Raw genomic sequence first — 12174 nt, forward strand, 5'->3', positions numbered from 1 at the left:
TAAGTTTTGAAAATGGAAAAGTTCTCCAACTTTGTTCTTCTTTTTCAAGATCATTTTGGTTTTCGGGGTCTCTTAAATACCCATATGAATCTTAGGATCAACTTGTCTATTTGTGCAAAAAAGCTACCTTGGATTTTGTTAGGGACTGCATTGATTCTGATGATCAATCTGAGGAGTTTTATCACCTTAACAGTATAAAAGTGAAACCTTTCCTTTTAATTTTTAATTTTTTCACAATATTTTGTAGTTTTATTATATAAATTTTGTACTTTTCTTCATTGTATTACTGAGCATTCCTTTGGTTGCTATTGTAAATAAAATTGTTCTTTTAACTTCATTTTTGGATAGTGCATTGCTAGTATATAGATGTATAATTGATGATTGTACATTAATTTTGCAATCTTGCTGAACTTCTTCATAGGTTCTAATAATTTTTTAGGCTTATATACACAAGATCATGTCACCTACAAATACTTTTAGTTCCTTTTTTTTTTTTCTTGCCTGGTTGCCCTGTGTAGGACATAGAAGTGTCAAGAGCAGACATACTTGTCTCATTCTAGATCTTAGAGAGAAAGCATTCGTTTTTTTCAGTAATTAGTATGATGTTTGCTGTAGATTTTTTATACATGCCACTTATCAGATTGAGGAAGTTCTCTGCAGTTCCATTTGTTGGGTCCTTTTAACATGAATGGGTGCTGGATTTTCTGAAATAAATTTTTGCATCCTCTGAGATGACCATGTGATTTTTGTCCTATGTTCTATTGATATAGTATATTACATTAAATAGTTTTTTGATGTTAAACCAATCTTGCATTCCTGGGATAAATTCTACCAAGTCATAGTGTATATCCTTTTTATATGTTGCTGGAATTGGTTTGCTAGTATTTTAGTGGGGATTTTAACACCTATTTTAATAAGAACTATGGTCTTTGTTTTCTTTTCTTGTGATGTCTTTGTTTCTAGTGTCAGGGTAATACTGGCCATAGAAAGAGTTGAGAAATGTTCCCACCTCTTCTGTTTTTTTAAGAGGAACTCTATTCTGATTATTGTTATCTACATTGCTCTCCATGAAGATTATGAGTATCTTCCTCTTGACAATTTTGTGTATAAGTCAAAATAAGTAAGACAGTTCAGAATCAAGAAGGAAACACCTTGGTTAAGAATTATAACTAGAAAATGGATTTTCCGGGTAATTATTTTTACCCATTTAGGTGAGCATTTTTGGAGATTACAGAACTGTAGTTGGTTGGTTAAGGACATTGTGGTATGTTCATACTGTATAATAGGCTTTACAACTTTAAATGGGTTGAAGTACATCTACATATATTTTTTGTGGAAAATTTCTGTGATACACTGTCAAGTGAGAAAAACAGATAAATATCTGGTTACATATTAGTTAATATGCATGTGTGTATATGTCCATATATGCTTTAAAAGAAAATGAGGTTATTCAGTGAATGCCTTACTGTGTTTTCTCTTGGGGATGAGTTTTAGATAAACTATATGCTGTATTTCATCTTTCATCTTTGAATATTTATAAATGTGACATTTTATTATAAAATTATTTCCATTGAAAAAATAGTTCTTGGAGCATTAAATATTTGGCTGAAAAAGATGTAGAATCCCTTTCTTCCTGACCTATGTGGATATTCTATTTTTTTTTTTTTTGAAAAATTAGAGCAAATTTAATATGGAAATTAGTTCCTATCTAATTTGCATATTCCTTTTTTACATGTTAGTCTTATCTCCTTTTGATATTTTTCTTCAATTTTTTTTCCCATTATGTTGTTATGAACGCTTTCAGACATACAGAGGAGTTGAAAGAATTATACCATGGACACTCATAAATGTGTGTATACACACACACACACACACACTCACACACTCACACTTTCCACCTAGACTGACAATTACTATGTTGTTACCTTTATCATATGTCTATCCAACCATCTCTCTATATTATTTTTTTGGATGCATTTTGAAATAAGTTGCAGGTGTCAGTACACTTCACCTCTTTAAAGTTCAGTATGCATATTATTAGCTAGAGTGCAATATTTGTTTATAATACTTTTTTTGAGGTACAGTTTACATACAGAGAAGTCACAAATTTTATTATACCATTTGATTAGTTTTGGCTAATGTATACACATGTGTAATTCAAACTTCTATCAAAATATTGACAGTTACCTTCACTCAGTAAATTTCCTTCATACCCCTTCCAGTCAGTTCTCCTCAAGTCAACTGCTATTCCGATTTTTTTTTACCATAGGTTAGTTTTGCTTGTTTAGAATTTAATATAAATGTAATCATAATATATGTACTCTTTTGTGTATTGCTTCTTTTAATATAATCTTCTTGAGAATCATCCATATTGGTACCTACATAGGAGTGGAATTTCTAGGTCATAGTACAGGCATATGTTTAGTTTTTAAAGAACTACAAGACATTTTCCAAAGTGGTTGTGTCATTTTACATTCCTACCAACAACATTTGGTAGTAGTTGTTTTAAAATTAAAAATATAATTATTTTAGTTATTCTGGTGGTTGGGTATTGGTATCTTGTTGTGATTTTAAGTTTTATTTCTCTGATGACTATTTTTACCATTTGCTCTCTTTCAGACAGTTCGGCATGGTTTTCCTTATCAGCCTACAGCATTAGCCTTTGATCCAGTTCAGAAAATCTTGGCTATTGGGACAAGAACAGGTGCTATACGAATGTATCCTTAATTTTTGGTTCATTATTTGCTATATTATTACCAATTACATTTCCTTAAATATTCAGGTAAGTGAAGTATTTATGACCAAATAGTTTATTGTTTCTTTAGAAATGAATAACCCACATCAGCAAATTTACTGGCATATTTTTAATGCCTGTGAGATAAGTATTGATGTCTCTTTTAAAAATACCTGATATTGGTAATTTGTGTCTTCTCTTTTTTCTTGGTTAGTCTGGCTAGAAGCTTATCAATTGTACTAATTTACAAAAATGAACTTTTTGTTTTACTGCTTTTCTGTATTATTTTCCTATATTTTATTTCATTGAGTCTTTGATCTTTTTTATTTCTTTTCTCTTGATTAACATTGGGTTTAATTTTATCTTATTTATCTAGTGTTTTAAGGTAGAAACTGAGGTCACTGATTTGAGAACTTTCTTCTTTTCCAGTTTTTACCTGTAGGGCTGTAAATTTCCTCCCAAATTGTGTTTTAGTGTCATCCCATTTTTTTACACTAAACTTTTAATTTTGAGATAATTGTAGATTTAACTGTAGCTGTTAAGAAGTAACATAGAGGAGTTCCATGTACTCTTCATCAATTACCCCCAATAGTAACATCTTATAAAATTATAGTATAATATCACAACTAGAATATTGACATTGATATACTCAAGGTAAAGAACATTTCTATCACCACAAAGATTCCTCAGGTTGCCCTTTTATAGCCACATCCTGTCTCTCCAATTCTCCCACTCTCATCTTTGACTCCTGACAATCACTCATTTGTTTTTCATTTCAATAATTTTCTCACTTTAAAAATGTTATATAAATGGAATCATGCTGTATATAATCTTTTGAGATTGGCTTTTTTCATCCAATGTAATTCTCTGAATTCATCCAAGTTGTTGTGTGTATCAATAGTTCTTTTTTATTCTTAAGTAATATTTTATGGTATGGATGTACCACAGTTTGTTTAACCGTTCACTTATTGAAGGACATCTCAATTTCTAGTGTTTTGGCTATTATGATTTAAAAAGCTATGAACATTTGTGTATATACATTTGCGTACATATTTTTTTGTAAACATAAATTTTCATTTCTTTGGTATAAATACACAGCAGTACAGCTGCAGGGGCTTTATGATATTTGCATGTTTAGTTTTATGATAAGATCCCAAACCATTTTTCAGAGTGTAGCAGTTTTATATAACCACCAGCAGTGTATGAGTGATCCTGTATCTCTGCATTATTACCAGCATTTCATGTTATTGTAGCCATTCTGATTATTTTCTGGGGATATCTCATTGTGGTATTCCTGTATATTCTAGATACTAGTCTTTTGTCAAATATATGGTTTGCAGTTATTTTCTTCCAGTCTTTGACTTCTCTTTTCACCCTCTTAAGAGGACCTTTCAGAGTCCAGTTTATCAGTTTTTTTTCTTTATAGATTGTACTTTTTGGTACCACCTTTTAGAACTCTTTGCCTAACCTTAGATCTTAATTATTTTATTTTTTATAACAATTTCATAGTTATACAATTTATATTTAAATACAGGTTCCATTTTGAGTTAGCTTTTTATTTGTATTTGTCTGGTTTTGGTATTGGGGTAGTACTGGTGTCATAAAATGAACTGAGAAGGGTTCTCTGCACTTCTGTTTTCTGGAGGAGATTGTGTAAAATTGGTGTTAATTGTTTAAATGTTTGGAAGAATTTTCTAGTGAAAGTACCTGGGCCTGGGGATTATTTTATGAGATTTTATATTACAAATTCAATTTTTAAAATTAGTTATAGGTAAAATTTATATGGAATCACAAAAGACTCAGAATTGCCAAAGCAATACTGAAGAAAAAGAAGGAAGCTGTAGGAATAACCCTCCCAGGCTTCAGATAATACTACAGAGCTATAGTAATCAGAACAGCATGGTATTGGCACAAAAACAGACACATGGATCAATGGAACAGAATACAGAGCCCAGAAATAAAACCACAGACTTATGGTCAATTAACCTTCAACAAAGGAGGCAAGAACATACAATGGAGTAAATACAATCTCTTCAGCAAATGGTGTTGGAAAAACTGGACAGCAGCATGTAAATCAGTGAAATTAGAACAGTCCTTCACACCATACACAAAAATAAACTCAAAATGGCTTAAAGACTTAAACATAAGAAAAGACATTATAAATATCTTTGAAGAAAATAGGCAAAACATTTTCTAACATAAATCTTAGCAATAATCTCCTAGGGCAGTCTACCCAGACAATAGAATTAAAAGCAAAAATAAACAAATGAGACCTAATTAAACTTAAACTTTCACACAGCAAAGGAAATCATAAGCAAAACAAAAAGACAACCTTCAGAATGGGAGAAAATTTTTGCAAATGATGAGACTGATAAGGGCTTAATTTCCAGACTATATAAACAGCTCATACAACTTAATAATAAAAAAACAAACAACCCAATCCAAAAATGGGCAGAAGACCTAATCAAGCAATTCTCCAGTGAAGACATACAAATGGCCAATAGGCACATGAAAAAATGCTCAATATTGCTAATTATCAGAGAAATGCAAATCAAAATTATTATGACGTATTACCTCACACCAGTCAGAATGGCCATCATTCAAAAGTCCACAAATAATAAATGCTGGAGAGGGTGTGGAGAAAAGGAAATCCTTACTATAGTGTTAATGGGAATGTAGTTTGGTGCAGCTGTTATGGAAAACAGTAGGAGATTCCTCAAAAGACTAAAAATAGACTTACCATATGATCCAGCAATCCCACTCCTGGGCATAGATCTTTTAATTTGAAAAGAAACATGCACCCGTGTTCATAGCAGCACTATATATAATAGCCAAGACATGCAACCAACCTAAATGTCCATCAACAGATGACTGGATAAAGAAGAGGTGGTATATTTATACAATGGAATACTACTCAACTATAAAAAAATAATAAAGTAATGCCATTTGCAGCAACATAGTTAGACCTGGAGATTGTCATTTAAGTGAAGTAAGCCAGAAAGAGAAAGAAAAATACCATATGATATCACTTACATGTGGAATCTAAAAAAGAAAACAAATGAACTTATTTACAAAACAGAAACAGACTCATAGACATAGAAAAGAAACTTATGGTTAACAGGGGGTTAAGGGGATGGGAAGGGATAAATTGGGATTTTGAGATTTGCAGATACTAACTACTATATATAAAGTAGATAAACAGCAACCTTCTGTATAGCATAGGGAACTATATTCAATATCTTGTAGTAACCTATAGTGAAAAGTATGAAAATGAAAAAAAATTAGTTATAGGACTATTTTAGTTTTCTATTTTATCCGTTAAATTTGAATAGTTTGTAGCCAGTCTTACTAGTGGTTTATAAATTTTACTGATATTTTTAAAGAACCAGCATTTTGTTTAATTGATTTTGTTTTATTTTCAATCTCTTCTGTATTATCTTTATTTTTCCTTTATTCACTTTTCATTGAGTTTATTTTGCTCTTTTTCCCCAGTTTTTTGAACCTAAGTTACTGATTTGATACCCTCTTTTCTATGGTATATATCTGGTGTTTTTCTTCTCTCAGCACTCTTTAACTGGATCCCATAAATTTTGATATATGTATTTGAATTTTCATTTAGTTATATATAGTTTTAAAAATTCCTTCAAAGCTTCTTTGAGCCATGAATTACTTAGAAGTATTTTAATTAATTGACAAGTGTTGGAATTTTTCTTGTTATTGATTTCTAGTTTGATGTTATTAGGGTCAGAAAACCCACTCTTTATGATTTAACTTCTTTTAAATTTGTTAAGATTTGTTCTGTGGCCTAGGGTATGATCTATCTTGGTGAATATTCTATCTATAGACTCTGGAAAAACATATCCATTCTTTTCTTGTTGATGGAATGTTTTATATGTATCAACTAGATATTGTTGGTTGATTGTGTTGTTGAGTTCTATATTCTTGCTAATTTTCTGTTTGATAATTCTATCAAATTCTGAGTGGAGTGAATTAGGATATCCAGCTCTAGTTTTGGATGTATTTATCTCTCTTTCCAGCTTCATTTGTTTTTACTTTCTGTATTTTGAGACTTTGTAATTTTTGTACACACATTTAGGATTATTATGTCTTCCTGATTGATTAATCCCTTTACCATTGTGTAATGTCTTCATTTAATTTCAGTAATTTTCTTTGCTCTGAAACTGACTTTATCTGATATTAGTATAGCCATTCCTACTTTTTCTTTTAAAGTAACATTTGCATGGTATATCTATTTCCAATCTTTTACTTTAAACTTGTGTCATTGTATTTGAAGTGAGTTCATTATAGACAGTATATTTTTGGATCATTTTATTTCTCTTTAATTGAGGTGTATTTGACATATAACATTATATTAGGTTCAGATGTACAACATAATAATTCAGTATCTGTATATATTGTAAAATGACAACTAAAGTATGTCTACTTAACATGCATCACCACATGTAGTTACAAAAAAATTTTCTTCTGATGAAAACTTTTGAGATTACTCTCTTAGCAACTTTCAAATATATTATGGAGTATTATTAATTCTAGTCATGATGCTGTGCATTACATCCTCAGATTTTATTTATTTTATAATGGAAGTTTGACCTTTTAAGCATTTACTGAGTCTGTCCACCCCACATCTTCCACCTTTGGCAACCACCAATCTGCTCTCTGTATTTATGTGTTTAGTGTTTTTGTTTGTTTGTTTTTGGGATTCCACTTACAAGTGAGATCATACAGTATTTCTTTCTCTGTCTGACTTATTTTAGTCAGCATAATGCCTTCAGTGTCCATCTGTGTTGTTGCAAATGACAGGATTTCATTCTTTTAATGTGGATGAGTAACATTCATATATATATATATATACACACACACACACACATATATACACACACACACATTACACACACATATCTACATATATATATTATACCACATTTTCTTTATCCATTCATCCATCAGTGGACACTTTGGTTGTTTCCATATCTTGACTATTGTTTCCATATCTTGACTATTGTAAATAATGCTGCAATGAACATGGGAGTATAGATACCTTTTTGAGTTAGGTTTTTGTTTACTTATGATAAATACCCAGAAGTAGAATTGCTGGATCGTATGTTAGTTCTCTTTTAGCTTTTTGAGGAACTTTCATACTGTTTTTCATAGTACCTGCACCAGTTTACATTTTTACTAACAGTGCACAAGTGTTCCCTTTTCTCTACATCCTTGTTAACACTTGTTTTTTTCTTGCCTTTCTGATAATAGCCATTTTAACCTATGTAAGGTATGATAGCTCATTGTGGTTTTGATTCGCATTTCCCTGATGATTAGTAATATTGGGTACCTTTTCATGTACCTCTTTGCCATCTGTATGTCTTCTTTGGAAAAATAGCTATTCAGAGCCTCTGCCAATTTTTTACTTGAATTGTTTGCTTTTTTGCTGTTGAGTTGTATGATTTGGGTAATGCCAGAATTTGTTTTTAGCCTCTCTTCTTCTCAATCCTTTGATTGGGAGAACATCCTTTTCTTGGATTTTTTTGTCTTTTTTTTTTTTTTTGCCTGTGCTAGTTGATGGTCCTGGATTGGAGACTTTTGCAGTGCCCTGTCCAGAGTATATAGGACACAATAAGGAAACTCAAGGAACTCACTGCTGAGGCAACTCAAGTCCTGAGGTGCCTGAGCATTCCTCCTCCTTTTTATCTCAGAATTTCCTTGTACTTGTTTGTATTATTATCTCCAGGGTTTTTGTTTTTGTATTTAGTTGTAAGAGACAGAAACTGAGAGGAATGGGGCTATTCCTTCTTGGCAGAATTATAATTCTCCATCCCTAAATTTTCATATGTTGTGTTTTCCTTCCATTCAGCTTAAACTATTTTCTAATTTCTGCTTGATTTCTTTTCTTTACTAATGGGCTACTTATACGTGTTTCATTTAGTTTACAAATACGAGAGATTTTTCTAGAGATCTTTTATTGATTTATAATTTAATTCCATTGTGATTAGAGAATATACCTTATATGACCTGAATCCTCTTAAATTAATTGAAGATTGTTTTATGGCCCTGCCTATGGTCTATCATGATAAATGTTAAATGTGCATTTGAAATAAATGTATATACTGCTGTTGTTGGGTGGATTTTTCTGTAAATATCATAGGTAAAATTGATTGGTAGTGTTATTCAAATCTTTATTTGTGCTGATTTCTATCTATTTCTATCTATTACTGAGAGAATGGTATTGAAATCTTCCACTATAATTCTAGACTAATCTGTTTATCCTTGCAGTTCTATTAGTTTTGTTTTATTTCATGTATTTTGAAGATCTGCTATTAGCTGTATGAACAGTTAAGATTGTTAAGTTCTTTTGATGAATTGACTCTTGAAATGGTTTGGTTTGCTCTGCTTTTGTTTCACATCATGCAATATTAGGTTATTGAAATGAGTTTGTTTTTGTATAGATGCTTACAGCTCTGAATTTCTATTTAAGAACTGCTTTGCCTGTATCCCTGTGTTTTATTATGTTGTGTTTTCATTTTAACTCATCTAAAATTATTACCTTGTGACTTCTTTGACCTATTGGGTACTTAGGGACCTACTGGTTATTTAGGGATGTGTTCTTTAATTTGCATATATTTGTGAATTTCCCAAGTTTCTTTCTGTTACTGATTTCTAACTTCACTCCATTGTGGTCAGAGAACATAATTTATATGATTTCAATCCTTCTAAATGTATTGAGGCTTGTTTTATGCCCTATCTGGTTTCAACTTCTACATAAAGGAGATTGGAAGTTATCACTCCCATCCTTACAAAAATAAAATGTTAGTCAAACCTAAAATCAACAACTTTTCCTGGACCTATTAGAGAAATAGGGCTGCAGGGCATACCTCCAACCCAAAATCTGGAGAAAACAGCAAATCTAGAGAGTCACAGCTGTTACAGAAGCTGCTGGAGCCGTATGTTGGTAGGGAACACGCAAATGATGATTTTTTTCCCCCCAAATTGTTGGATGCTGAATGTGTGGCTGACATGAAAGCAAGAAACTCCTGGGGGCCAAAGTGTTAGGGGAAGCCCTGTACTTTCATGGGTTTTACCTCCAGGAAATATACCATGTTCTCAAGGTAAGGATCTGGGAAAGATCCCCTCAGGGCTCTGAAAAGGGGAGAATAAGAATCATTGTGAAATAACCCCAGAGTATTTTACATAACAAAGACCTGTTTTCCTGGAGGAGAAACTTTACAGGAGCCTTATCCCGGTGAGAGGAAGGCCATTTCTCCAACTTTAGCCCCTTTAGCCTACATGTCTCTCCGATGTGAGGGAAAAGACTGTTCTCCTTGAGAAATACTTGTGAAGGTCACATTTCAGGCACACAGGCTGAGATTTAATCAAAATATTATTGAACACGTCCCCTCTTCAAATCTTATCACAACACTAACCAGGCTCCAGTATAATAACAGATTTAGATGCACTCAGAAGGAATAGAAAAGTCTGAAGTCAAGAGAAGAGATAAAAACAAAGATATTACAAAGACAGACAGAGAAAGATAAATTTTACATGATATCACTTATATGTGGAATCTGAAAAATAGTACAAATGAATTTATTTATAAAACAGAAGCAGACTCTCAGACATAGAAAACAAATTTATGATCACCAAAGGGAAAGGGGAGGAGGGGTAAATTAGGATTAGGGGATTAACAGATACATACTACATACATATATATATAATGAATACATAACAATGACCTACTGTATAGCATAAGGAACTACATTTAATATCTTATCATAAGCTATAATGGAAAATAATTTTAAAAAGTATATATGTATATATGTAAAACCAAATTAATTTGCTGTGCACCTGAAACTAACACAATGCCATAAATCAACTGTATTTCAATACAAAACTGAAAAAAAAAACACTAGAGAAATTGGAAGTTTCTGACATATATAGCTACAGAAAACATCAAATACTCAGATTAACATGAATGCCCACACTAAGGGCCATTTGCCTCAGTTATTGTTAACATATTGAAACATGTCTGACTTTTAACAAAAAAATTGCAGGGCATTCCAAAAACAATAAAAAATGCAGTCTAAGCAGGAATAAGAAATACACTCTAAACAGATAAAGAAAGCGTGATAACCAACTCAACTATGATGCAGATTATGGAATTATTAGATAAGGAATTTAAAATTACTGTGATTACTATGCTAAGAGCTCTCATGTAGACATTAGTTAACATGTCTAGAAGTTGACAACATGTAAGATGGGTAATGTAAACAGAGAGATGAAAACTCTTAAGAAATATTCAAAAAGAAATGCCAGAAATCAAAAACACTGCAGAAATGAAGAATACCTTGGATGAGCTTATCAATAGACCAGACTTGGGCAAGAACATTGGGTTTGAAGATAAGTCAGTAGAAATTTCCCAAATGGAAAAGTAGAGAGAGAAAATAATTGAAGAAAAAGCACAATGAGTATCCAAGAACTGTGTTAACAATTTCAAAAGATATAAAGCAAATGTTAGTGGACTACCAGAAAGAGGAGAAAGAGTGAGAAGAACAGAACTATATTTGAAGTAAAGGTGGCTGAGAACTTTTCAGAATTAATAATAGACACCAAATCACAGATCAAGGAATCTCAGAGAACACCAAAAAGGATAAAAACAAAAGAGAGAACTGCACAAGACATGTAATATTTACTGTAGATAAGCTAATACAAAGAGAAGATGTTGAAGGAAGCCATAAGAAGGAAAATGCCTTACTATTACAGGAACAAGGATAAGAATTACAGTGGACTCTTCTTTGGAAACCATGTAAGCAAGAAGAGAGTAGAGTGAAATATATAAAGTGTTGAAAGAAAAAGCCAGCAACATATTATTCTATATCTAGGAAATTATTTTTCACAAGTGAAGTAGAAACCCTGAAAATTTCAAAAAAATTGTTAAAACTTATAAATGAATCCAACAGAGCTGCAGGATATAAAATCAACATGCAAAAACCCCCAAATGTTTCTGTACATTAACAATGAACAATCTGCAAAGGAAATTAAGAAAACAATTCCGAGTGCAATAACATCAAAAAGAATAAAACATTTAGTAATAAATTTAACCAAGGAGACAAAAGACTTGTACACTGAGAACTACAAAATGTTTCTGAAAAAAATTAAGACCTCAATAAATAGAAAGACATCCTATGTTCATGGGTTAGCAGACTTAATATTGTTATGTTGTTGGTACTTTCAAAGTGATCTAGAGTCAGTGCAATCCCTATAAACTCAATGAAACTCTTTTCAGAAATAGAAAAATACCACCCTAAATTTCACATAGAATTTCCCAGGACCCCAAATAGTTCAAAGAGTCTTGAAAGAGAACAGAGTTGGAGGTCTCACACTTCCTGATTTTGAAACTTAATACAGAGCCATGGTGATCAAACCAGTGT

At 31.8% G+C, this 12174-nt stretch overlaps 1 protein-coding gene across 1 annotated transcript in view; it reads left to right on the forward strand.

Moving 5' to 3' along the window:
- Positions 1–12174, forward strand: part of STXBP5L (syntaxin binding protein 5 like) — a 285098-nt gene that overhangs the window by 48617 nt on the left and 224307 nt on the right. The window contains 1 exon segment of the mRNA XM_032480092.1: positions 2620–2717. Within this exon segment, the coding sequence (XP_032335983.1) occupies positions 2620–2717 (98 nt within the window).

Source organism: Camelus ferus, chromosome 1 (assembly GCF_009834535.1).
Source record: "Camelus ferus isolate YT-003-E chromosome 1, BCGSAC_Cfer_1.0, whole genome shotgun sequence".
Lineage (NCBI taxonomy): Eukaryota > Metazoa > Chordata > Mammalia > Artiodactyla > Camelidae > Camelus > Camelus ferus.